Source organism: Artibeus jamaicensis, unplaced genomic scaffold, assembly GCF_021234435.1.
Source record: "Artibeus jamaicensis isolate MK-2021 breed Jamaican fruit bat unplaced genomic scaffold, CSHL_Jam_final contig_525, whole genome shotgun sequence".
Taxonomy (NCBI): Eukaryota; Metazoa; Chordata; class Mammalia; order Chiroptera; family Phyllostomidae; genus Artibeus; species Artibeus jamaicensis.
In genome coordinates this window covers 13,638,864-13,666,310 of record NW_026521874.1, presented here as the reverse complement: position 1 = coordinate 13,666,310, position 27,447 = coordinate 13,638,864, and the positions used below count along the sequence as shown (strand labels likewise).

Sequence of the window (27,447 nt, the reverse complement as noted above, 5' to 3'; positions counted from 1 at the left end):
CTCTCGGCTACGTCATCGCCGCGCGCCAGCGCCGCGGAACTTTTAGGGGGCGGGAGGCGCGGTTGGCGCGTGACGCTGGGCCTCTCCGCCGCGCGCGTAGGTACTTGGGGGAAGTTGCTGGCGTCCCGCTACGGCCCATGCTTCGAACCCCGGTCCTCGGACTACCTTGGCTATTCTGGCGGGTGGGCAGCGCTGGGACGCTGTGGGGAGGGTCCGCGTCCAAGAGCGCCTCGTGGCGGCCTCTGCTCCATGATCGGGTTCAGATCGATCCCTGCGCCTTTGCCCAGCAATTCCCAGCCCCCTGGCGCTGAGGCCAAACATTTCCCACTGTCGTCGACAGTGACCGATCGCTTCCTAGCCCTTTGCAGTCTCTAGCGTCCTTTTCTCTGTGTACCTGACCCACTGAGGCCACTTCCTACACCTCCACGACTACCACCACCCTGGGGGCATTGCCGGCCACTCTGGACTTCCCTGTGTCTTTACTACCACTTCCCAGGCTGTCAGAGCCTTCTGCGGTCACATTCCATCCCGTGCCCTACCGCAGGGCCATTACCGGCCTCTTCTGGACCTTTCAGAGATAACAGAGTGGACTGGGAAGTGTGGGGCCCAGTACCCTTGGAACAAGGGCTAGGGGGTGTCAGGCTGCTGTTGTGGGTTCTGAAAGCTTAGATGCGTCTCCACAGGCACCCAAATATGCTTCAGAGAATATCATGAGTGTGATTCTGTGGAGGCTCACCCCAAGATATCGAGAGTTTAGAAAACATTATGTAGACCATCGAAGATTCAGAGGGGGCCTTTCTAGGGACTTCTTCACTCTACCAAAGGAGCTTTAGAAACCTCTATTCTGCTCCCAGGAGGATGCCAGATGGCAAGCAAGCATTTGAAACCATGTCCCTGGGGACATTAATCTTGGAGAAAATGACAATAGGGATATAATAGAGACCTTTTGGTCTTGTGGAAGGTTGTCTTGTGGAAGGATTAGAACTCATTTAATTTGCCTGGAGAGTGTTACGAAGACTATTGTGTGGCTGTTGCTGGGAAGCCAGTTTTAGCTTGGTGGAAGGATAAAGTTAACACTATGAATTGCTTGTGCCCAGGGAGTATGCCAGGTCAGTTTTGAAGGAAGTACAAGAGATAAGGATTGGAGTAAATGATACCAGGGTGTATATGTGTTCAGACTCTGAAATCCCCTGATAGTCTGAGTTGTCTTCTTGTGGGAGTTTAAAAGTCATTTGTTAAGTTCTCATCATGTCTTTTTTAAAACAAGATTTTATTTCTTTTTAGAGAGAGGGGCAGGGAGGGAGAAAGGAGAGAAACAGCCATCTGTTCCCTCTTGGATGCGCCCCAACCAGGGACCCAGCCTGCAGCCCAGGCTTGAACCGCGCCTGGGAATCGAACCGACAACTTTTGCTTTGTGGGATGGCACCCAGACTCCTGAGCCGCACCAGTCAGGGCAAATTCTCACTATGTCTTTTGGAAACTTACCCAGCTCTGGAATTCTGCATGTTCAGATAACTGTGGGGCTGTCAAGGTGACAGTTCCTTATAATTTGAGTTCCATTATTACTACAGCAACTGTCTTTTTTTGTAGAGCTGTCCTTGACTCCCAGAGCTTCTTCACCCTATTTTTCTTCTGTGAGACATCGCTGTTCTAGAATCTAAGGGATTTGATGTCCTGCCACCCTCTCTTTTTTTATTTTGAAACTATTTTTGACTTTCTAGAAAGCTCTTTTGAAGTGTACCATTTGCTTAACCATGCTGGGTCACATGTTCCCTTGTGGGTTTCTGAGATAATCTATTCCTTGTGTTTATTTTAGGTCTAAGGCACTGATGTTTGAACAGGAAGCTTCAAAACTTTTTAAAGAAACTTCAGAATGGCTTTGAACCACACAAGCTAGAAATCGCCCCGGAACACCACCTTCAGCATGCGTCTCCCCTGTTGGGCTTTCCTGGCGAGCTTTTTGAAGCCGTCCTTCTGCGGAGAGCCAGAGAGCTGATGGTCACCAAAGGAGATTAGTGGATCCGACTCTCCTGGCAGAATTCTCTTGCTTTATCACATTCTTTCCCAGGGTTCTAAGAGGCATGGAGGTATTCATGGAACTGAAAGGCTTGCTAGGAGGGAAGTAGCACTTTCATGTGGAATGAAAACTAAGCAAGCGACAGTTGTGACTGAAAGCACTTAAGCCTCCCACGTCCTGATGCACATGATTGGGGACACAGAGAAACGGTCACTGCTGGGAGAGAGAAGCCATAACTGGACAAGAAACCCCAATAAAGAGGATGAGGGTGACTGGAAAGTAAATGGCTGCCTCCACCTCAACAGAGACGAAGTCAGCTTCATGGTGAGTAGCGAGGCCTGCTGTGGTTTGGTTCCTGCCAGGCAGCTGGACGGATATTTTGGGCTAACTGAAAACCCCCCGCCAGATTGTTTTGATTTTATTAAGGGGGAACAAAGCCATTTTCTTCAGAGCAGCTGGATCAAACATGTGAGCCTTTCCTCACCCAAACTAACATGCTCTAACCTTGTGAGCTGCTTGCAGGGTTCGAACAAGTCCAGCATTGCTGGTAGATTATAGAGAAACTAATTGTGCATCTGGCTTTGATCACACGGGTGGTGGAGTCTTCACTTTTGCAAGATAAGACATGGTTGCACTGCAGAATTACCCCATGAGAGGTTTGGCCAGGCTTCAGTTTGGCCCTTAAAAGTGTTACACAACGCCTGCCTGCAACTCTGCTCCCTTCTCAACCCCACACGGGTTAAGCCTCTCTTATGATTTGGTTCAGCGCACAGTTAATGGGGGAGATAAAAGTGAAAAGCCTGGTTTAAATAGACTGAGCAGGGTTAGCGCCCAACACTGTGTGTGGAAGGCAAACAGATGGACCAGTTCAAAGCGACACCCACGTCTTCTTGTGTGTGCTCGGACGAGTCGGGGAGCTTTTACCCCAAGACCTTAGGAAAGGGTAGCATGGGGCCCAGCAGTGCGGTTTCTAAGTTGAGTTTGAAACGTTTTTGAGGCTTTTTGATCTAGACCTTCCCTGAAGCCAGCTGCACGTAGGGAACTGAGGAAAGCGGACTGTACTGGCAACTGCGTTAGTGCTCGTCACCAGAAGATGCAGTGGGAGCCAGAGAGGGAGATAGGGGAGCCCGGGGAGGAGTGCGCGGGTGATGGCAGAGTGGGCACAGCCCCTCCTTAGGCTGCAGCCTCGAGGGTGGGCTCTCGGAGGATCAGAAGTAAAATTCAGGTCCAGCCTTTGTGGAGTTTGCCTCGAGGTCTTGAAGAGGCTATTATTATTCTGTCTTGGCACAGGCCAGAGGGCTTCAGGGAAGACAGAGAATTAGGGAACCAAGAAGAGAGATTCCTGCGGAGATCAGAAGTTTGATGAGGGATCGTGTTTGAGTTACCCTCCTAAGGTGTCGATAGGCAAAGAGGGGTTCGGAGCTTCTCTGTGACTTGAAAGGACCCCCCTTTTTTCTTCCATAGACTCACGTCATGCACCGAAATAGGCAGGTCACTCCCTGCCACCCTGTTTTCGCTGGGGCCTCATTGTACACTGGGCTCGGTCACGTTTGTTAAATGAATCCATAAGTTCTTGGCAGAGGGGACATTTTGGGAGATCATTGTGCCCAATGTTGTGAGGAGTGCATCTGAGACATTCCTAACTTACTTTGATATCAGGGCCTGAAAATACAGTTACGGAGCCACGAGCATACATGGTTAAGGTGTGTGTCTCAAAGGAGTGGCGGCGTTGCGGGCGCTTTGTCTTTCCTTAGCTGTCCGTCTGTCTTTCACACAGATGGTTGGACGGCTGGGGAGAGGCATGTTTCCAGTTAGACTCAGCTCCACTTAGGAAATGGTTTTCATCTATTCGTAGCCACTGGGTTCTTTCTCTTCTGGCTTTGCAAACCCTGGGTAATGAACTCTAGGCGGGCTGGGAAACAGGAAGCTGTGCCTTCAAACGCCCTGGTTGCTGGATGAGAGGAAACACTGCTCCGCTCTGTTGTCTCGCCAGGTGGAATTACTTTTTCCTTTACGATGGTTCAAAGGTGAAGGAAGAAGGGGACCCAACAAGAGCTGGCATCTGTTATTTTTATCCTGCTCAGGTAAGCCCCACAGCTTGTGATGTTTTTGTGGGAATTCACGGAACACATTATGCCTCGAGCGGTGAGTTTGCAAAAGTGGTTTTCATCAGCTAATCCAGGCAATTGCTGTTTCTGCTCTCTTGTACTTACTTGTACTATTTCTCGTTGCTCTGGTCTTAAAATTCCCAGGCAGCTCGGTACTTCCATCTTCATTAGCTCTCCGTTACCTTCATGATTTTCTCTCTGCCTCCATTGCTTCCAATTTTGGGTCAGCTCATTAACAAAAACAACTTTTACTCAACCCTGCAGAGAAGTAGAGAGGACAGTGTCGTGAGCCCTCGTACCTGTCCCCCTCTCTGACAGTTGTCAACACTCTCAGCTGTACACGGCCTCACCCAACCGCTCTCTTCTCCTTTGCCTTTTCTTTTTTAATGGAGTATTTCGAAGCAAATCCTGGGTATTGTGTCGTCCCACCTGTATCAAATAACATCTTTAACTGAAAAAGGACTTTTTGTTTTAACGTCACACCCAACAAAAGCAACAATAATTAGTAACAATGTTTCCTTCATATCATATAGGGTAGTGTCTATATTCAGATTTTGCTTTAATATCTTAGATGTTTCCTTTTTAATTTAATTCATATATTTATTTTAGATTTTATTTATTTTTCTTTAGAAGGGAAGGGAAGGAGAGAGGGAGAGAAATATCAATGTATGGTTGCCTCCCATGCGTCCCCTGCTGGGAACTGGCCTGCAGCCCAGGCATGTGCCCTGACTGGGAATCAGACCTCGATCCTTTGGTTCTCAGGCCCGTGCTCAGTCCACTGAGCTGCACCAGCCAGGGCCTATCGTAGATGTTTCTTAGGTCTTCCTTCCTTTATTCTTTCCTTCCTTCCCCTTTTCTCTTTTTCCTAGTCAGGACCCAAACTAAGTTCCCAATTCCATTTGGTTACTGGTGTGTTAAGTGCCTCTGACTGGGTAACAGTCCTCACCCACCCGCCCTTTTTCCCCTTCTGCTGCTGAGTTACTGAAGAAACCGGGTCATTGGTGCAGCAGAGCGTGGGCATGTCCCACACTCTGGGTTGGGTGGTGACTTCCTCTCCTGCTGTCACTTAATGTCTTCTGACCACTGTATTTCCTTTAAACTAGTAGTAAGACCTGGGCAGGGGCTTCCAACATTTTGGCCACACTGGAAGAAGAGTTGTCTTGGGCCACACATAAAATACATTGCAACTTATAATCACACAAAAAATCTGAAAATGTTTTAAGTAAATATATGGTTTTGTCTTGGGCCGCATTCACAGCCATCCTGGGATGCAGGTGGGACACCTCTGAATTGTAGGGCCTCGGCTAGGTTCAAGTTTACTTCTTTGAGGCAAGAATTCTTCACAGGGGGTGTGTACATTTTCTGTCCATCACAGAATGTCTGGCTGCCCCACAGTTGAGTTAATGCTCCCGTGGATTAGAAGGTCAGTAAGTGTGCTCACGTGGTTCCCCTGGGACGGGGCTGATAGGGATTCATCGGGGCTGCTCTGCCGCTCTTCTGGGGTTTGGATAGATGCACGAAAGGCTCGGGCCTCTGCCCCCGCGTGCAGGTCAGATTAAGTTACAGGATGTAATCCTGGGATCATCTTCCGTGTTCACTGTGCGTATTCCATGACAGTTCAGTCATCCCAGGCAGGGACCCACCAACTGGGCCTAAAAAAGCTAAAGTAACTACTTTAGGCTTCACTCCAGGTCTTTGTCATATGTCCTTCTTTGTCGTTGTTTCGACAACCCTTCAAAGGGCCATTCTTAGTTCATGGGTCACATAAAAACCGGCAGCCGTCTAGTTCTGGCCTGCAGGCCCTACTCGCTCCAAGGCGTGGCAGAGGGCAGCTGTGTCAGCTTCCTGCCTGGGACCTGCTTCTTTCCCGTAGACCCTGCTTGACCAACAGGAGTTGCTCTGTGGGCAGATTGCCGGCGTGGCGCGCTGCATCTCTGACATCTCTGGCTCTCCGCCCGCGCTCATCCGACTGCGGAAACTGAAGTTCGCCATCAAGGTTGACGGAGATTACCTCTGGGTAAGTGGAACAGGCAGAAGCAGTGCCTCTGTCATGAGTCACTTGTCTAGGCAATAGGTGTCGTGACGGTGAGGTTTAGAAAGTAGTTTCTAGGGCTCTCGAGCCTAGACTGTCCACAGTCCTCTGCCGTGTCCAGGATCCACAATCCCCTGCCACTCCCTGCAGGAGCCCGTCGGGACTGAGTGGGCTGCACAGCACCGTGTGGGGCTGGTTTCTCCTCCCCTTTGGAAGACTTCAGCAGGCCTGCCGAAACTCTTCATTCTGTGATGCAAATTGAGTTTTTAACCTCCATCTTTTCTTCTTTGTACTCTTTATACTGCCACACTCTTACTGGGTCAGTGACTCTAAGACATTGACGCATGTATGTCAGATTTCAAAGAACAATTAAGAAAAAAGTAAACACCATATATTTACAGCTAGTAGTACCGTGTGCCCTGAAGTGCTATTTGCCTGTACCTACACTTATTTTAAACTGTACCTGAGCAGAAGGGATGTTTATGTGTAAGGAAGTATATTCAGCTTTGTAGGTGTTATTTCAACATTTTATTATGAATTTTTTCTAACACACTGAACAGTCAAGAGAAGTTTACAGTGAATACTCGTGCAGTTGACCCTTGAATACCACGGGCTTGTACTCAGTGGGTCCACTTATGTGTGGGTTTTTCTCAGTAAATACAGTAAGTGTATTTTTCTTATGATTTTCTTAGTAATACTTTGTTTCCTCTGTTAGCTTACTCTGTTGTAAGAATACGGAATATACGGTAACACACACAATATAGAAAATATGTGGTACTTGACAGTTTATGTTATTGGTGAGGCTTCTAGTAAACAGTAGGCCATTAGCAGTCAAGTTTGGGGGAGTCCAAAGTTGCATGCAGATCTTTGAGTGCAGGGTACCAGCACCCTTCACCCCAAGTTGTTTAGGAGTCAACTGTACCTCCCGGATCCCGTCACGGGCGTCGTGTTACATTTGCTTTGTCCCATATCTGCTCGTCCTTTATCTTCTTATATATCCAGTTTTTGTTTCATTGCTTTTCCAGCTGTGCACGTTAGTGGACTCCTCCCTGGCTCCCCGGCCTTCATCATTCATGATGTTCACTAGAGTTCAGTATTTGCTTGTGGTTCTTTTTTCTTTTGAGGTAAAATTTACATGTGATGAAATACACAAATCCTGAGTGTGCCCCGTGGTGCATTTGGACACATGATGCAGCTGGCCCCAGAATACAGGATATCGGCATCACTCCAGAACGCGAGCGTATCAGCCTGCCTCTTCAGTCTCCGTTCTGTGGACACGTGAACTGTGTCCCGTTCCGGGCCGTTACGAAAAGGCCCCTAGGAACTCTCCTATATGAGTCTTTTCAGTGGACATGAGTTTGCACTTCTCGTGGTAGACATCTATGTGTGGAATGGCCGGGTTATGGGGTAGAAGTATGTTGATTTCTATGAGAAAGTGCCAGCCCTTTACCCGAAGTGATTGTATCATTGTACATTCTCACCAACAGCGTATGAGATTCCATTTACCGGACTCCGCATCCTCACCAACACGGTGGCGTTGGTCTGTTTAATTTTAGCCTTTCTGCTGGGAGTGTGGTGGAAGCGCATCGTGGTTTTAATTTGCATTTCCCTAATGACTAGTGATGTTAAGGCTTTTGCTCCAGGCCATTTGTGTATCTTCTTATGAGACTTGACTGTCGGAAGTTTTTGTCTGTTTTTTAAATTGGGTTTCCTTTTTCTATTGAGTTGTAGGAGTTTTATATAACTATCTGTCTCTCTTGGTCAAAGGTCAGGTGACCGCTTAGTGTTGGGCCCACTTCCGGGCTGTCTGTTCTTTTCCGTGGATCTGCCTGAAGGTCTCGGTGGTAGACTACGCTGTCTTGAAGTCAAGGAGTGTGAGTCCCCAACCGTTCTCTTTTCCAAGCTAGCTTTGGACACCTGAGATCCTGTGTGTTTCCGTCATAGAATCAGTTTGTCATTTCTAAACAGAAGCTGGTGGGATTACGATCAGAATTGCATTCGCTCTGTGGATCACCTGGGGAAGGAGTTAGCATTTGCACTCTGCGCCAGAGTGCTGTGAACTCGTGGGTTGCACCACTGGAGACAGCAAAGATCCTTGCCTCTGTGGGGCTTACATTCATAGGGAATTTTAAATCTCTTTCCTGTCGGGGTTTGTTAGTTTGCTCAACTTTCTGATGATTCCCTTAGGAAAGAATCTTGAGGTAGAATTTCTGAGTCAGAGAATGTGAACTTTCTCAGGCTCTTTAAACAGACAGCCAGATTGCTTTCTAACTGAGCAGGGACTTACCTTGCATGGAACCCCACGCTCTGCCGTGCCTGGAGCTGTAGACCATGGGATGAGGCAGTGTCTGTCCTCAGAGCTTTCTGTCGAGGCCGGGGGTGGGACGGCTGCTCGGGAAGCAGTCTGAGCCCAGGCTGCGGCAAAACCCACGTTAAACATTCAGCGTCCAAATACCAGGCCTAACAGTGCAAGGTTCCAAAAAGAGGCCGGCGTTGGCTGGAGTGATCAGAACAAGCGTCAGGAGGTGCTAGGACCTCTGATGGGCACTGAAGGGCATGGGAGGGCCCTGGGCACATGAACAGGAAGGAGGGCATTTCTGGTCGGGCGGCACGAGCACTTCGTTCTCTGTGGGGACCAGCGCGGCCAGGGCAGAGGGTGTGGGGCTGGGCAGTGTGTCTGTGTCCGTGGGCCGTGAAGTCAGTCTGCAGCGCGCCCCAAGTGCCACACTCAGGCCTGCACCCGGAGGGGGGAAATGCCTGTGTCCCTGGCTCCCTCCTCACAGGTGCTGGGCTGTGCTGTGGAGCTCCCTGATGGCAGCTGCCGGCAGTTTCTGGACCAGCTGATTGGATTTTTTAATTTCTACAATGGACCCGTTTCTCTGGCTTACAAGGTAGGAGAGCGGCGTCGAGGAGTCTGGACGTGGGGCCCCTGAGCAAGGCCTGTGTTGCCAGGACACAGCACTGACTCTGGGGTCTGTTACACTCTGCATGACCGCACTGTGCCCAGCAACAAGGTCAAGGGCTCCTGGAGCCGCTCTCAGGTGCCTCCATTTCCCAGTGGCATAGGTCACATTCACTCCAAAGTGTTTCTCTCCATCTCTCCCCTCCCCCAACCAGTGCCTCCAGGTTGTGATAACCTCCAGGTAGGTTATCAGGGTAGGAGCTTGGGAGACCGTGTGTTTATAGGAGTTCAGAACAGACCCTCCCTTCCCCCAGTTTCCTGTGTGAGGAACAGTCTTTGTGGTTGTTGGCATCCGAAGCGCATCCCTCAGAATCTCAGGTGCTGACCGCAGGCCGGTTCTGTTTCAGAACCGTTCCCGGGAGGAGCTGAGCGCCGAGTGGAACACCTTCATTGAACAGATCCTGAAAAACACCAGTAATCTGCATAAGATATTCACTTCCCTCTGGAACCTGGACCAAACCAAGGTAACATCCTCCCCTTTCTCGTTTCACGTGTAGGAACAGAGCTTCTGGACACTCTTCTTTCCCCTTTAATGAACTGTGTACGGACAGAGGGGACTGGAATGTAGCATTTCTCTGTTGGGGTGTTAAGGCCTGTACTGGATCCCCCGGTGCTGCCCACCGTGGGCCGGGGCAAGTGGGCCACCTCCAGCGGCCAGGCTTCCTACCCAGGAGGCGGAGCCGTGACAGCGCCTCCCAGACTGTCGTGGCAGTGAAATGAGACAGTCCCTAATGACACAGAGTGAATACTCAGTAAGGGTGTGGTTATTATGTTGCTAATGCCCCAGAAATGGGGAACTCGGTAATCTTAGAGTCCCCTTCTTCATCGATGTACTTAGTGTACGATTTAATCTGAAAGTGCCCATCTCACTTGATATTATGGTGTGATTTTCATTAATCTGGACATTAAAAGCGCCCAGGGCTAACTTTTTAAAAACAAGGTTGCCACATCTGGGAGAGAGTGGCTGGGAAGTGCTGTGTCCCCTTGAGCCTCCACCCACCGTGGGCATTCAGTGAGACGTGGGCTGCCCGTGCGGCAGGCCTGACCACCTGTGCCACCTGTCGCTCTGTGGCCTTGATCCGAGGTGGACACCACATCTTCATGGTCTGGCATTTTAGGGACTTTGGGCAACTAGCTCCTTACAAGGAATGTGGCACCGATGTGCCTCCCTGAGAGAGAGCATGATGTTCCTCTTTTATGTTGTGGAGTGACAGGGCCTGGTCAGACGTCAGGTGGCTGTGTCACGGGGGGCTTGTGCATCAGAGAGAGGGTAGGGGCGGGCTTTACCCAGTGCCACGACCTGCTGAGACCTGCTGAGACCTGCAGGCCTCCTCTCCTGCTGCCTGCTGGTCTCAGCTCTGATGGGCGGGGTCTCCTGGCGACATATGTTGTCCCGTGTGAGTAGCCACGGGCCCTATTCACTGAGCCTTCCAGCTTCTGGAGAGGCCTCCTTATTCCGAGGATTTGGTGTGGTGTCCTGGGAGTAGAGAGTTCTGGGTATAGAGAGGACACAGATGTTGTTACCTGTGACGTGGTCTCCTTTTCCAGGCTTTGGGTTACGACCTGTCCCCGCGTTGTACAAACCCCCATTCCCCTTCCCTCCCTGCTGATGGTAAGCGAGGCATGCTTCCTGCCCCACACAGGTGGACCCCCTGCTCCTGCTGAAAGCGGCGCTCATCCTGCAGACCTGCCAGCGCTCCCCTCACGTTCTGGCCGGCTGCATCCTCTATAAAGGCCTGTGAGTAACGCCAGATGCCCTCCTCCACCCCCGGCCCTGCCGCGGACCTGACTGTCCAGATCGAGAGCAGGAGCTTTGCCTCGGGCCCACTCCGGGTGGGCTGGTTTGGCAAGTGTCAGGTAGTTTAGATGTGATCTGGGGCACTGCCTGTCTTTGAGCGAAGCTGGGAAATGGGAACCTTTCATGTCCAGAAAAGAGGAATAGAAAATGTAGGCTTAAAGAGATCCCTATAATTCTCAGGATGGGGCATGCCTTAACAGTCGTTGGTCTGCATAACGCACACGCAAGGCCCCCAAGGCCACCAACCAGGACGGTGAGTAAGGGGGCAGAAACCTGCTGTGGCCTTCCTCCCACCGCTCTGCTTGGCCAAGCAGCCTTAGTGCTTCTGCTCAGGCTCCCGCCGGCCTCTTGGCTGGATCCATTTCTTGGTTGGCCTCTGAGACCAGTCTGCAGCTCACCACACACCAGGAGGGCCTCTTCATGAGCCGAGTGCCTAAGAGGCACGCGTCTCCCGAGGCCCCTCTCCCAGGGGTGGGCAGGGCTGGTGCTCAGTGCCTGGAACTCCGGCCGTCAGAGGAAATGTGTGAAGAGGAACTCCCAGGCCCCTCGGCGACTCGGGTCTTACAGGCTGTGTTCCCAGTCCCGGCTTCCCTTCCCACCAGCCCTGTGACCTTGGGCAACTGCTGGATCTGTGTTTTTTCTTCTGGGAAGTTGAGATAGTTTATGGACAGTGAAATGAGGTGACAGACAGAGGACCAGGCATTGTCCCTGGGTCCCCATAGCCCTCCACACATGCCTTTCCCCCGTCCTCACTCCGACGGTTCTGAATCAGCCTCCCGGCTCCCTGTGACCTGGCTGGCAAAGGTGGTATGTTTTTTCCTTTTCATACTTTGTATTTACTTCTTATTTCCAAATTACACACCGAATGCATGAACACATTCTCACTGTAAAAAAAATGAACCCAGAGAGGAGCACACAGCACAGTTGAGAAGTTCCCCTCCACTCTCCTCACCCTCTGCCCATCCCGCAGTTGGCACTGGGGGAGCAGCCGCCTCTGTCCTGCCCTGTGTTTTCATACCTGTACGTACACACACGTGTGGGTTCTGTTTGGCTGTGCTCTCTGTGTGAATGGGATCCCATGGCCTGTCCGCTCCCTGCAGATGGGGGGTGGGGCCTACGGCCTCTGCCGGCCCACCTCGCGGGAGCTGCTTGTTGCTTGGTGTCACTGCTGTGCTTGATTAATTTAGCTCTTCCCTTCTTGATGCGAGTTTACATTGTTTTCCCATTGTTTCCAACGATTTTACCTTTTCCCCTGTAATAGGTAGTCTTCTGCATACTTCTTGGTACAAGCCAGGTCAAAGGGTTTGGGCGTTTAGGATTTTGATAGAAGTTGCCAGAGTTCCCTCCATGAGGGCATCACCAGTTGACACTTCCACCAGCTGTGTCCCCAAGATCCTGGCCAACGAGGGACGTTAGGAATCTTTTCAGTTAGAGTCCTGCGGTGTATTTCTTTTTCTCACACCGTCCTCATTCCTGTGTCTGACCTTAAGGATCGTCAGCACCCAGCTGCCACCGTCTCTCACGGCCAAGGTCCTGCTTCATCAAGCTGCATCTCGGGACCAGGTACGTAAAGCCCATGCGCCAGGCCGCCGCTGGCGAGGCTGAGCCCGGTGCTAGAAGGATGGGGGTGGCCGTGGGGGTGCTTGTTTCCCTTCGTCTTGTCTTCACCCCGGGCCTGGCACCGTGATGGGCCTCGAGGGCGAATTCCCCAGCAGGGCTGAGAAATCGCTCCTTCCCGCGTGGTGGACCTGGATGGCTGGTTTTCCTTCCATCCTGGGCGACTCTGAGAATCGGACTTCCCGCCAGGATGGGCCTCGTGTCAGGGAGCAGGTGGCCCTTCAGAGGCGCTGAAGGGTGACGTGGGGAGTCGGGAACTTTTACGGCGCAGCCCCCATGTGTTCGTCAGTTTTCAGGATGGGAAGCACCGAGCGTGCTCCCTGAGGGCACAGCCGTCCGTGGTAGAACCGCACAGTGAGCGTTGCAGTCCCGCCTCCAGTCCTCTCTCTTTCCAGTCACCTGCTCACTCAGCCCGTGAAGTCGCAGGTCTGCATGTGCCGTCAGGCGAGCTCTTCGCACTTCCCGAGTCAGTAGACACCGAGAACGATGGCGGGCCTCTCGCACCCCGGGCCACGGCATCTGCAGAACCGCCTTTCCCGCAAACTGCCTGAGCAGCGGGTTAAGGACGCCCGTGCCTCGCTCCCTCGTAACTCAGCTTCCAGGGTTCGGTCTAAGGCAGTTGTCTACCTGCTGAAGAAGGTTTATGCTCACAACTCGATCATGACAGGCTTAGTGAAGGTAGAAAGCCAGGTCTGAAATGTCTGAGGCAGGGCTTGGCACAGCCACCTGCAGAGAAGGTCTCGCCGGCCTGCTCTCGTGTCGCCACGGTGGGCGGCTGGTTGCAACAGACGTGGCGTAGCCTGCGGAGCCGAAGGTGCTTGCTCTGCCCTGTGCAGAGAAGGTGGCCTTCTTTGCTGGTCTAAGGCAGGGAAGGGACCCAGGCACCTACGTCGTTTTAAACTGCACGCAGTTTTACTCAGCCGTTCACAATGGCCAAAGACGTTCTAATGACAGGACTTGTATGTTACTATTTAAGTCCCAAAGTAGGGTTTTGTGTTCTCCTCCTTTATAAAACAGGATTTTATATAAAGTACTAAAAATGGGTAAGCTTAAAAGAAAACTCGCCTAATAATTGTAGCATTAGCTGGTGGGTGAGGGCATTACATGTGATTTTTTTTAAACGAATTTTTGTCTAGAGTAAGCTTCATTAGAGAAGGAAAGCCCTGTTGTTCCGTAGGGGTGGGAGTCGTTTTAGCTAGAAGAGCAGTTCTGGTTTTGCGTGGCTGTGTCCTGCTGGAGCCTTTGAGTTGGGAAGGCCAGAGAGCTCTTTTGAGAAAATCCCCAGGTTTCTCGTCTTGATCATGAATCCAGGTAAACCCGGGAGATCTAGCATAGTGTCTCATTCGGGTCTAACCCTTTACCAGGAGAAGCACAGGACTCTCAGGTCTTAGTTACCATGGAATTCGTGTGAGTTCTGTGTCAGGGCTGTGGCAAAGGAAGCTGTGTTCTGGAGGGCACGTTCTCGAAGCATGGGAGAGAACGTGAATCCCTCTTTTGTCCCTGGAGGGAGAAACTGGGGAACCAGAACGTAAACCCTGCTGTGCGTGGGTGGAGTAGCTGCCCCATAGCCGGGGGAAGCCCAGGTTCTCGCCTGCGCCCGCTGTAGTGGTGAGTGAGGAGGCAGCTTGGGGAGCCGCTCTTCCGCCTGCTTCACTGTGGGCACGTGGTGGGGACAGGAGCTCTGGGACAGACTCATTTTATGAGCAGATGGCCCAGCTCAGGCCTGACGGCCAGGTCAGGAGGGGGACGTGGCACCCAGCACCAACTTCTGTGTGTTTCTTTTCAGAGGACGCCTGCAGGAGACGCTGCCCGGCAGGAGCGTGGTAAGTAGAGAGGCGTGCAGTGCAGCAGGGAGTGCGGCCTTTCCTGCCCTGTCCTGTGGCCACATGTGGCTGCCGCAGCTGCACGGAAGGTTAGGGAGGTGCACAGAGGCTCAGGCGCAGAGTCAGCCGTCGAAGTCCTAAGTGTGAATGTGGCTCACGATTTTAGGCACACATGTTTTAAAAGTTAAACTCACGGGTAACTGGTTAATGACGCCAGCCACTGGTCAGTAGCCATGGTGGTAAGCGCCAGCTCCGCAGTAGAGAGCGCACTGCCTTGTGTGCTCACACCGGTTCACCCCTCAGCCCCTCCCTAACTGGCTGGGACAGGCTTCTCAGACCAGGCCCAGGGAGCCTGGCCAGGGGACGGGGAGACTAATGCAGGCGCCGCGAAGGCCTCGTGTGGTGTGGGGACGCATCCCCAGGGGGCTGTGTTGCTTTATTTGAAGCCTAGCTCGGGTCACGTCCCTTTGTCCGTTGGAGCTGCTTTTTTCCCAGTTCACGTCTTTTTTGTGTAAGTGCCACATGCCTTCTTCCACCACTGGTCACCCTTCTCCGCGGCGGGGGCGGGGTGCCCACAGGGCTCTCCTGCTGGTTGTGGGCGTCGAGGCTGAGGTTTTGTGCGCTGGCTCTGGGCCGAGGAGCCCGTCGCAGGTCTGCTCGCTGCGCTGGCAGGTGGGGCGCCTGCACCACCCCGAGAGCCGTCACTGCTGTCTCCCTCCTCTGGTCCAGGGGAGGCCCCATCCACGTCCCTTTGTGATTCCAGGAGCGGCCCTGCCCCCGAACGTGCACGTCCTGCCCGTGTTCGTGACGGAAGAGGAGGCCGTCAGTCTCCACGGGTTCCCGGGGGAGCACGTGACTAGGTGAGGGAGCACGGGGTTGCTCTTAAACCACACTTCAGGGGCTCCCTCCCGTGGCTTCCTCCACTCGAGCCCGGCACACCCCGTCCTTCCTGAACCCCACCTTCTGTGTGCTCTGGCCTGGGAGGGGCTTCTGGAACCTCAGCGTAGAGATGGTGCAGCCGGTCTGGTGACATGGGGTGTGGGCTTCAAAACCCAGACCTGCTGCTTAGCAGCTGTACTGCTTTGGTCAAGTTTGTTCGCTGCCTGAGCCTCAGTTTTTTCTCTTTAAGATGGGCCCTCTAATGTCTGCTTCATGGGCGCGTGGTGGAAATTGGAGGTGGAGTCCGTGCAGCGCCCAGTGCAGGGCTGGCTCATTGTGGACCTGCAGGTGCGGGCGGTTCTCACCCAGCGGGTCCTGCCGCTTCCAGGCGGTGATCCTGGTATTGCTGTGCGAAGCCCCGAGAGCCGGGCATCGCCTCATTTTTACACCCGTGATTTGGCCTCAGGCTCTGCGGCCTCAGGTCCCACTGGTTGTGGACAGCGGTGCATTAGTCTCCCCCCGGGGTGGGGGGGCACTTGCCCTGTACCCAGTGGCTGTGCCCTCACAGCTCCCTTGTTCGGCAGCCCTCCCGCATCTCCAGCCAGACTCCAGGAGCGCTCTACCCGGCACCCTCCAAAGGGTGGGAGCCTGTCTGCCTTGAAAGAAGGTAGCACCGGGCGTGAGGAACCTGTGGCCTGGACATGGGCAGCCACGTCGAAGTCCAGGTCCCCTGACATGGCCTGGCCAAGTGGCAGTGGCAAGAACAGGCACTACCCCGATGGTCACCTGGAGAGCACCCAGCCTGTGAGCCCGCGTGGTGCCGCCCGGGACTGGCCTCCTGGTCTCCGCTGTGTCCTGGGGAGGGCGCCTGCCTTTGCCGGGGGCGTGGAGGACCTGGACTTGTCCGAAATCCACATCCCAGAAGCTCAGGAAACGGGAACACCCTCGGGTTATCTTGCCTCCTCGAGTGCGTGTGTCCCCGGTGGTGCTGGTCCTTGTCACCAGGACTCCCTCGGCAACTCTGGCAATATGGACCTGAAGCCTCGCGAGGCCCTGCCTGTGGGCACTGCCGTGGGAGGCAGCCTCTCCTCCTCTGCGCCTGACATGCTCAACCCGAATGGGAACCTGGAGCAGCACGAAGACCTTCCTGGGGGCCGCAGCCAGGGCCCCGTTCCCAGGGAAGGCCTCCGCAGGAGGACGAGCTGGCCGTTGCCATCACCTTGCTCAGGTTTGAGGCGGGAAGGAACCAAGCTTCCAGTGGGGGAACAAGGCACAGAGCAGTGTGCGGATGGGGACCCTAAGGGCCACTCGGCCGGCGGCCTGGAGCGCCATGCAGGCCCCTCAGACTCTCCAGAGGACGTCCCCTCTGCGGGCAGCGCTGACCCCAGGGAGACCACAGCGTCCTGCGGAGAACTCGTGCGTGTGAACCTCTACACTCACAGCATCAAAGGGCTGGTGCTGTCCCTGCTGGCGGAGGAGCCGCTGCTGGGGGACCACGCCGCCGTGGAGGAGGTGGTAAGTGTGCGCAGACCCGCCCGCCCCTCTGGCGCCCACTGTGTCTACCAGAATGTGGACAGGCGGGGAGGCGCTCCCAGTGCCCTGCCTGGCTGCACGATTTTGTGCGAAAGTCCGCGTTTACCTGGGCAGGTGGTGTGTCCACTTCCCGCGGCGTGTGGGAGCGAGTGAGAGCAGGCCCCTCGCAGACGCATTCTTTCACACTTTCCCGCTGCTCCCAGTGTCTCAGCGGGGAAACCAGGTTCCGGTCTAGGTGCTGGCTATGTGGGTCCTCATCAGCCATGTGGGGGTGGCGACAGGTCCTGCCCTTCCAGCCCCAGTGTGATGCTGTGGGCAGTGACCACGTGCATGGCGTTGCTGTGCCATTGCCACCACTAGGGGCCTCAGTTCTGAGCCTGGGCAGCTCTAGGGTGCGAGGTGGCTGGTTGGAGTCTGTCCTCTGCGCAGTCACAGCCAGTGTCAGGAGATTGCACTTTACCCCAGTGGAGCTCCTTCCTAGAGGGCCAGGGACATCTGAAGTCCTGCCTGGCTCAGACGGCACCCCTTAACCCGCTCCAGCCCCTTCCGTGCTTCGGTGGTACCTACTCAGGGCCTACCCTAGAGATGCAGTTGCTATAGTAACAGCCTGGCTGTAGTTGCTGGGGCAGTGGTAGCAATGGGAATAGGAGGTTGAAATCACTGCAGGGCGAATGGTGTCCTGGGGCTTGCCTTGTTTTTGTTCTTAAATCTGTGTTATTCTGAGTGTGCCTCATTAGCATGCGGGGCTCATTTAGAGCAAGTCACCTTGGAGCTTGGAGGAGGAGGGACACAGCTGCCGTCCTCAGAGCCCCAGGCCAGAAACTGCGCCCCTCCAGACGGGCCCTGCTTATCTCTCCTCTGCCGCTTCCGTGCCCTCCTTCACCACAGCTCTGAGTGGCGTCTCCAGCAGGGACTGCGCTTCCTACGTCCATCTCCCTGCCCAGGCCTTGGTTTCCATGGTTGCTCTGCTTAGCCTTGAGCTGTGGACATGTTAGTACTTCAAGGTCCAGTGCCTGGGCTCTGTCAAGCAGATATGGTATCTCTCGTCTTCCCCCCCAAAAGAAAGAATAGTCCAGACTGCACTTGAAGGAAGAAGTAAATTAAGATGTGTTCTGGACACTCGGTGCATGCCAACTGTTCTACATCTGCTTTTTCAGCCAGGCTCGAGAACAGTCAGGGGGTGCGTTGTAACCCCCGTTTTATCAGCAAGAACACTGGGCCTCGTCCAGATGACAACCTACTGCGAGTGGCGGGCCCAGCCCCAGCCTCCCTGTCCAGTAGGAAGGCGACAAAAAGGGGGGCTGCCCTGCCTCCTGTGGCTCTTCGCATGTGGACCTGTCACTCGGTCCGCCTCAGCCCGTCCCTGTCGTCAGGGCAGCTGCCTCCATGGCTTTCACGTAACAGAGGGGTCAGCATGGGTGGGGCCCAGGAGAGGGTGCAGCGGGAGGGAAGGGGAAAAACTCGTCTTTCCTGAGAGCGTAGGGTGTAACTAACCGATCAGCTTGCTGGTCTGAGTGCGGTTGGAGGACCAGACACAGAGGTTGTCTGCTGTATAATTCTGGGAGAGGTCCTTCACTGTCTTTTTGTCCCCGACCTGATTTCTGTCCACCACTCCCTAGACAAGCAAGTGTCCCTGCAGAACGGTCAGCTGCATTTCGGAGGTGACAGTGAACACACCCCCTTGAAAGGGCTCCTTGGTTGTGTTACACACTGCCAAGGCACCCTGGTGTCATTCGCCTACTTGTGTTTATTGGGTCAACTGCCACTCTGTTTGCCCAGGGTGGGCGGCTGGGAGGTGGACACAGTGCATGAGCCCAGGAGCAGCCTGGAGAGATGGGGATTAGCTCAGAGGGAACAGACTAGACTCACACCAGAGGGCAGCAGAGAGCCACTGAGCGTTTCCTGCTCGGAGCCCAAGATACTTATTCTCACTGACCTTCAAATGCAGTGATCGCACCCCTTCTTGCTGGCTACGAGGGGCACTGAGCTGTCCGCGTACAGCAGATGAGGCTGGGGGTTAGTGCAGAGTGTGACCCTGAAATGTGAAAGTGCACCCCTACCCCGTGAAGCCCGTGCTTCTGAGTGGATGCGTGTGTCACGGCAGTCTCTTCACATCCTGGCACGCTTTGACGTTCGGGTCCCTTGCTTTGCTGTGGACCGGAGGCAGGAGGGCCGGGAGTTAGCCCCAGCCTTGCGTCACTGCGGGTCATTGTGAGGGTTGCGTGTGTAGTAGTGTATGTCGGGGTTGGCAGACCTTTAATGCTGAGGAACACAACGCGGAGGAGATGTTTTCCATGCTGAGCAACTGTTCAGCTCTGCTGTTACAGCAGAGAACTTCAGACTGTGTAAGCGGTGTGGCTGTGTTCCTTAACACTTCCTTTATGGACACAGAAATTGGAACTTCAGTAACTTGCACACATCACAATGGCATTCATTTGACTTTCCCCCAACCCTGTAAAACTATAAAAACTATTCTTAGCTCTCAGGCCATACAGAACCAGAGAACCGGCTGGGTTTGGCCCAGGCCCTGGTTTGCAGACCCCAGTATATGTGAAGGCACTTGGTTGCTAGTCAAAAATTTTCCTTGTCATCTGGTCTAGTATCTTGTGATTGTGCATTTATGGTTAAGTGGTTTTACCTTGAGTACCAGTCAGATAGAAGATTCCAGAAGCAGAGCTCAGTGCCTACAGGGAAAACTCAGGTTTTGGCAAGTCTCATTCTCTGCTCCCATCGTCCCTTCCTTTGGGCACCTGCTCAGGATGGCAGGGCTGAATGTGGCCAGGCTCCCCTTCCGGGAGGCTGTGCTTTGGCTTCCCAGTGGGTGCTGTGTGGGCGCGCATGTCTGTTAGACTCCGCTGGTGCGGCTGGAGCAGCGGTCTGAGCAGGACGCCTTTGACTTACTTGCCCCGACCATGTGCCGTTGGACTTCACCCTACCCCTCCAGGTGAGCCAGGTCGCTCCGAAGTGGGATGTCCTGCCACAGGGCGTGCTCGCCTGCGCACTCATTCGGCCGGCACTGATCGGCACAGCCTAGGAGACCGCACGCTGCTAGGCATCACACACATGCAGTGAGCGTGTCAAGTAAGACCTGTGTGTCTAATCGGTTGCCTTTGAATGTCATTTCAAAGACGTTCGGACAGCGAGACTGACTTGAGCCCACCACCAAAAGTAACCTTGCACCTTCAGGATGCTCGCCTCAGAGGCGTTCTGTTTGCATCTCTGCACTTCCCGATGCACACTGACTTTCACACAGGTCTGGAACAGCCGTTCACCCACGGACGGACAAGGCGTGTGTGCTTATTCATAATGATAATTTTCATTTTCTTTTTTTAAAGATTTTATGTATTTATTTTTAGAGAGATAGAGGAAAGGAAGGAGAAGGAGAGGGCAAGTGACTGCGTTTTCAAGATGAGGTCACTCCAAGAGAGGGCATGTGGTTGCCTCCTGCACGCCCCCTACTGGGGGACTGGCCTGCAGCCCAGGCATGTGTCCTGACTGGGAATGCAACCAGCGACCCTTTGCTTCACAGGCCAGTGCTCAATCCACTGAGCCACATCAGCCAGGGCTAATTTTCATTTTCTTGATTCTTTACAAAAATGCACTCTTTCAGAGTTGCACTTTAGAGTGTATCTATGCTGTTTTCCACTCAACAGCCCTGTAGTAGTCCCATTTTGCAGGTGAAAAAAAAAGGCATGGAAAATGCAGTCACTTGCCCCTGATCATCAGGCTCGGAAGAGGCTGAGCCAGGATGTCCTTCACCTGGGATCCATCTGCTGCTGGCCTTCTTGGGACAGTGGCCTTCTTGTGGCTGACACAGCCCCAGGGGAGCCCCAGGAGGCTCTGTTTTAGACTGAGTCCACCAGGACGTGACCGCTGTACTTGGAAAAGCCCAAAGTGGAGCCAAAGAATACCACACAGCTGTAGTAGAATATTTTAAGGGTGAAAAAAGTGAATCATTAGGGTGCAGTCATTATTTGTGGTTTGATCCCATCTTTATCTTACAAAGGAAGCATCACACCAAACGGTGTGTTCCACCGTGCTCAGCGGCACTTGTACACGCCTCTTCCCTGGGAGGGTTTTTAAAATGCAGGTGCCTACCTGGCTGGTGTAGCTCAGTGGATTGAGTGCGGGCCTGCGAACCAGACAATCGCGGTTCGATTCCCAGTCAGGGCACATACCTGGGTTGCGGACCAGTTCCCTGCAGGCCAGTTCCCAGGAGGGGACGCACGAAAGGCAACCATACATTGATGTTTCTCTCCCTCTCTCCTTCCCTTCCCCTCTAAAGATAAATAAATAAAATATTTAAAAAAAAAATGCAGGTGCCTGGGCCTCGCCTCCTGAGCAGCCTTTTCAGCCGCTTCCTCCTCTGAACCAGAGTGCAGGAAACCGTCTGACTGACACGCCGGGGCCCTTCCAAGCAGGGTGCCCAGCTGGCACTGCTCCGATGCGTCGCAGAGCGGCGAAGCCCTTGCAGACGGGGGCGGGCGGGCCCAAGCCTGGCCGAGCAGCCCCGGGCGTGCCGGGTGGGCCGGCCACGGTGCTGCGAACGTGCGGCCTCCCTGGGAAAGTCATCGCCGGAGGGAGAGCACAGGGCCTGAGGACAGTGGCTGTTTCTGGCTGGGGGCATTATGGGCCACTTCTCTTTGCTTTCTTCTTCCTTTTAAAATTAATTTCTCTGCCCACTTTCATTTTCTGATTCTTCTACAACTTAAAGAAGCATTAAAACAAGGGCAGAAATTAATATTTCTCTAAAAATGGGTGAAAACATCGGGCAGGGTCCTCGGTGCTGACTCAGGTAGCCCCGCAGATATGCTTGGGATGAGTCTTGGCTGGGTGTGGGCCCAAGGGGGGTGACTGCAGCCGTGACCCCGTTGGGCCCCTTTGCAGTACCACAGTAGCCTGGCCTCTCTGAACGGGCTGGAGGTCCACCTGAAGGAGACACTGCCCAGAGACGAGGCCACTGCCTCCAGCAGGACGTACAACTTCACGCACTACGACCGCATTCAGAACGTGCTGACCGGTAAGAGGCCAGGTGTGGGCCCCAGGCCCCTCCGGCGGGGGGAGGTGAGACGGGGGCCCAGCGCCCGGGGTGCCGGTGCTGTCCCGAGCCGGCTGCTGTGCAGCGGGTTAGGGTGCAGCTTCCTGACTCGCAGCCCAGCTCCCACTGTGTTTAAAATGTGCTTGGCAAACACTTCCTTGCTCATTTGTCTTTTTTTGGCTGTTTTTCCGGTGTTTTGAAAGAAGCACACACATGTTCAAATATCTGTGATAAGGTTCTGCCTCAACATTTTGATACTCATGCACAAGCCAGTGTTGCCTATTATTGGGGACAGAGTGTGCTCTGTTGCTTGGTGGCGGCTGTCGGGGCCCAGCACCCCCAGCAGGCCTCTCCCCCTCAGCACCCGCACTCCCAGCCATGAGCCATGCTTGGTCCCAGCTGACAGTGTGGGTTGGGGAGGTGCGTGGAGGGGCTCTGCCACTCACAGCCTCTGTGTCCTCTTCTGGAAGCAAACCTGCCACAGGTGGCCGCGCCCCAGGACCGCCGCTTCCTGCAGGCTGTCAGCCTGATGCATTCCGACTTTGCCCGGCTGCCCTCGCTGTACGAGATGACCGTCAGGTGAGCTTCCCCGAGAGTCACCCTCACAGTCCTGCACCAGTAGCCGCCTTCCCTGGGGTCCCAGGCGAGGCCTCCTGCATAACTAAATGACGAGCATTCCAGCTACTGTCTCGGAGGCCTTCTTGCATTCGCCCCCGGCTCCATTATCTGCTCTCATGCTTTTCCGGGCCCCACCCCGGGGCTCAGACCTGCTCTAGACTCTGGGCTACATCCGTGAGGGCACCCAAGGTCCACGCCCAGCTGGGAGCTTTCATTCGTTCCTGGTGAAGGAGCGTGTCTATCTCCTAGTCATGAGTGGTGCTGAGGTGATGTCATCTTCCGACCTAACAAGCCATCCAGCCTTGTCCAAATCCGTGCGGTACGGCATTCCCCGCCCCACCCACGACACCCCGAGGTTCCCTTGGTTGGTGGTTTGGTGTATGCGGCTCCAGCTGTTGTTGGTTTTAGTTTACATTTTTGGTGTGTAAAATGCAGATTATTTGTATTTAGTATTAGTATTTTATGTTTTAATTATTTTAAAAGTCTTCTGGAAAGCAGGGGCGCACTACACTCCGTTTCACGAGTTCCTTTCCCACTGCGTCGCACGTCTGGAAGGCCTCCGTGCCTGTAGGTGGAGATCTGGTTATCACTGTAACCCACGGTGTTTAACCAACCGCACTGCACTTTTCTCCCTGCGTGCTTCTCTGCACAGCCGGAGTGCAACGTAAGGCAGGTCAGGTCGGAGAGGGTGCTGTCGTGTCTGCATAGTCTGTGTGGGCCGGGGCCGGTTTGGGCAAGTGTGTGACCCTCATTTAGCAGATGAGGACTCCGAGGCACAAATAAGACAGTGACTTGCCCCAGGCTTGCGTCCTGGGTAAGTGGCAGAGCTGGGATCGAACCCTGGCCTCCTCGACTCTACATTATGTGCTCTTTCCACACGTACTTCCAGGCTCAGGGCAGCATGGTCGAGAGGGAGGTGCCCGGAACCCAGGCCCTTGTGCTGCCGAGGCTCTGGGGCTGCCGAGGGTTCTGGCTGCCCGGGCCTCAGCAGCCGCTGGTCCACTCTTCTCTTTCCACAATACGCGTGTCTTCCTGGCTTCAAGTCAGCACTGCCCCAGGCCGGCAACCTGGATGTGGTTTGTGCCTACGATCACTGTTTTGGGAACTGGCTTTGTATCTGTTCTGTGAGCAGTGGAAATAGATAAAATGTCAGCAACCGAGCCAGCATTTTACCTTTCTTGGTGCGGAGAGGGCTCTAGTGTTGGGAATTGTAGCTTATTTTAAGAATAGTAACAGAAACAGTGCCATTTCTTAAAAATCCATCATGTGCTAAACAACATATATGTATATGTATGTACATATATATTATATATATATACACACACACACACACACACATTCCTACTCATTTAATCTCTTTAAAAATCCCAGTGACGGGGTGTCCTGCTACCAGACCCACTGACCGACAGGAGCGCTGGGGCTGAGGGAGGCCGAGTCACAGCCGCGGGCACTCGGCCCAGCTGGGTGGTTAGCTCATTGCCACCAGGCCCCGGTGCCCTCTTTGTGGCCATAACGACGCACCCGGGACTTGTCCTGCTGGTCCAGTGAAGGGCACAAGTCACTCCATGGGCCTTCCGGCCCCTCGAGGTCCCCGAGGGAGAAGCAGGAGGAGGAGGGTAGGTCCTCTTCCCTTGCACAGAAGGAGACCTGGGTAAGGGGACCCTCAGTGGTCCCCGACTCCGTCCTCTTTCACTAGATGAGGGGAGACAGGGGCCAGCAGGGAAACAGTTTGAGACGGGGTCCGGGAGCCCGCTGGCCGCCTGGCCCCAGAGGCGGTCCTCTCGGGTGGGTCCTCCTTTGCACCGGACCCTCACCCCTCCCTCTACTTCCGTCTTAGGGTTTCCGGCCACTTTATTTCCCATCCCGGTCTTCTGGCTCCTGGTTCCCCTGGCTCCTCCTCCAGCTGCTCCTGTGTGCATAGAGGACAACCCCTCCCCCACACACACACAACCAGATGCTTGTCATCGTGGCCAGACAGCGCCATGGGCCTCTGAGCCTCAGGCTTCGCATCTGTCAAATGGGATGACGTCACTAGTGTGCGAGGAGTTGGGAGTGGGCTGGTGCACAGCTGCTACTGTATCTACGAGGCGCGCGCCCATCAGTTCATCAGTTGGTACAACTTCAGGCTGTGTCACCTGTGGCTGTGGCCACCGTGGACAGTCCCAGCATTTAGGGAGCTGAAAGGAATATGGTTGTTGGCACCAAACATGAAATTCAGGCAAAGAAGTGGTACCCAGAGCCGAGACAGCTGCGCCCGCAGCCTGTGGTGTGCAGAGCGGCACCTGAGCAACCTCCTGCAGTCTCGGTGTGGCCTCAGGTCTGCTCGGGCCACGTCAGACTGTCGCCTTCTCTCTCTATCCCGTAGAAATGCCTCCACGGCTGTGTACGCCTGTTGCAGCCCCGCCCAGGAAACCTATTTCCAGCAGCTGACATCGGCTGTGCGGAGCTCTGGCTTCCCAAGTCCCCAGGACGGCGCCTTCAGCCTCTCCAGCAAAGCCAAGCAGAAACTGCTGAAGCACGGGGTGAACTTGCTTTGAACTTGGCCACAGTGGGAGGGTCATCACCCTGGGAGGTGACTGTCAAATGGAATACCAACAAAGCTTCCTTTGCAAACAGAAAAAACTTCTATTTTTCTGGAATATTCCCTTTTTTAGGAACTTAGGATGCTTGAGTGTTTGGTACACCATTTAGAGATTGGAGTGGGACAGGGTAGTCCTTCAGGATCTGTGGCTCAGGATAAAGACCTTCACTACCCCTGGAGGTGGGGCCTGGAGAGGCGCTGTGGCTCCTTGCACCAAAGAGGGACAGGCCAGTTAGATCCCTGTCACCCTGAGCCTGAGGCACCTGACATCTCCTGAGCGTGTCTCCACAGAAGTTCAGGTTGGCATTTTTCCTAGAACCCAGCCACCCCTGGTCTGATGTGTTCCAGCCGTGTCTGCGGGGGGCGTGGTGAGGGGTGGCCTCACAGAGGAGCCAGGTTTGGTAGCAGGCAGCCCGGATGCCCATTGCTTGGGTAGGGGGCCGTCCTCCCAGGACGAGAAGGTCCTCCCCGGAGTCTGGGCCAGTTGGGTGGAGCTGCCTGGTCTGAATTCTGGTTCCACGCTGGGAGCCTATTCCGTGGAGTACCCATCATGGGGCAGGTCTCGACAATGTGGAAGGGTGTTTGGGGGTTAATGGTAACCAAAAGCCCAGGGTGCAGAGACTGGAGAACCGGGTGAGGCCAGGCCAGGCTGCACGTATTTGGGCCAGGCGGCTGCTTCCCCCTGGGTGAGGGTCCCCAGTGGAAGTTGGGGTGAAAGCAGAACTGCGCTCTCTAGTGGCCACTGTGTGTGCCGTGTCCAAGAGAACCACCATGGTCTGTGTTTCTGGGCGGTGTGGTCACCTGGGTTCTGGTATGTCATAGTCAGACGTGTTATGAGAACACGGGGGGACCCCAGGGTGAGCACACCGGCTGGCTGAAGGGTCCGCACGTTTTCTCCATAAAGTAAAAGACACATTTTCCTTTCCACCAGTAACTTTACTGATTTGGATACTTTGAGTGTAGGCTCTCTCCCTCATGGGATAACGCTGATTGTTCTCAATTAATGTCTCAATTGATCGCTGTCAACTCCAACTGGTCCACCGGACAGTGGAGCATCGTCCGGACAGAAATCTCCAGCATGAAACGTCATAAACCACTTCTGACACCTTCGATCAGTCACAGCACCTTCTCCATACATGGCACAAATCTTTTTTTGCATTTCGGTTGTGTTTTTACCTTTTTTGAAATAATAAAGTGTAATATGCTGAAAATATGTCCTTCCACCTTCAATATTAAAATGGCTACACAAAAATTCACCAATTTGTTTTTTTTAATGCACCCTGATGTGACAGCTGTCACAACACAACCCTACAAAACTGTTTCCAATGAACTTAAAGACAAGCACCCTACTAGAGCCATCTCGCAGGAAAACACCAGGTGAACTTTTTTTGGCAAACCCAATATTTAGCAGAGTCGTAACTGGATGTTTACGAGGAGATTCCATGTGAAGACTATGATGTTAATCATTCCACGTGAGTGAGCAAAGGCCTAATGTGCATGACATGGTGTCTTTTACTTCAACTTTCCAAGGGCTAAAATAAAATACTCAACGTGCCATTGAGTTCTGAGTAATTAAATGCACAGTAACATTTCCAGTGATTTTACAGACATGCGAGTGTGTGCATGTACCTTGTGTGTACTCTTCCTTGCCTGATTAGCGTGGCCAGGCGAAGAAAGTGCACCTCAGAACGGCCTCTCTGCAAGGGCGACGGGCCACAGCCAGCTGCTCCAAGCATCCCCGGCTGACCCTTGTCACCACCCTTTCACCCACCTGCTTCTCACTGGCCGGCCTGAGAGGGCGCTCTTCCACGGTGGGGGGGCATTGTATCTCTAGCGAGGATGAATGCACATTTTCTTTTTTCTTGGCTAAATTCTCCAAGAAGAAAATCCATGACAAGCCTCCGGGCCGACCACTCGAAGATCCTTCACCATTCACACGTAAGACGTTCTTTTTCCTCTTCCCTCAGGGTATTTTTAAGCAGCCAAACTTTCCCCTTTGTGCCCTGGTGCTCCAGAACGGCGACGCCCCCAGAGTCTGGAGTGCGGTGGAATTACAAGCTGTTTTGTGTTGAAACAGGCACAGAGCTGGGGCCTGGAACCCGATTTCATCCTCCCCCTGGGAGCTCGGCTTACTGCGTTCAAGGACTCTTCACATGAGATCTGTTTCACGAGAAAGTCAAAGTCGCTGGGCTCTCACTGATCTTAAGCATACCGGTTTTGCATTTGGAAACCTCTTCCCGTCTCCTACTGAGCTAGGAGGAGTTCACCTGGCTGCTGCTGAGCTACAGTAGATGCTTTTCATCTAAAATGCTTCTGTTTCCCAGCATCGGCGCTCCAGGCAGCCAGGTGCTTCCCTTGATTGAGCCTTAATAGCGAAATGCCAGACACGTGGTTAGCGCAGCAGAAATAAGATCCATGTGTGGTCACTTTAAAATAGGTTC

At 53.8% G+C, this 27,447-nt stretch overlaps 1 protein-coding gene across 3 annotated transcripts; it reads left to right on the top strand.

The window, feature by feature from the left end:
* The first annotated feature begins 18 nt into the window (after positions 1-18).
* On the top strand, positions 19-26,262 carry HPS4 (HPS4 biogenesis of lysosomal organelles complex 3 subunit 2). 3 transcript variants are annotated; one of them, XM_037153294.2, is made up of 14 exons: positions 19-96; positions 1,817-2,341; positions 4,011-4,101; positions 5,999-6,142; positions 8,941-9,048; positions 9,467-9,583; positions 10,763-10,857; positions 12,408-12,480; positions 14,321-14,357; positions 15,121-15,217; positions 15,821-16,751; positions 21,657-21,789; positions 22,278-22,386; positions 24,791-26,262. In XM_037153294.2, the coding sequence occupies exons 2-14, from the start codon at positions 2,301-2,303 to the stop codon at positions 24,960-24,962; spliced, it is 2,148 nt and encodes a 715-aa protein (XP_037009189.2). In that variant the 5' UTR covers positions 19-96; positions 1,817-2,300; the 3' UTR covers positions 24,963-26,262. The 3 variants fall into 3 exon arrangements, with proteins under 3 accessions (XP_037009189.2, XP_037009190.2, XP_037009192.2); XM_037153295.2 differs by having other exon boundaries at positions 29-100; XM_037153297.2 differs by lacking the exon at positions 19-96 and adding an exon at positions 108-182.
* Positions 26,263-27,447: the final 1,185 nt, after the last annotated feature.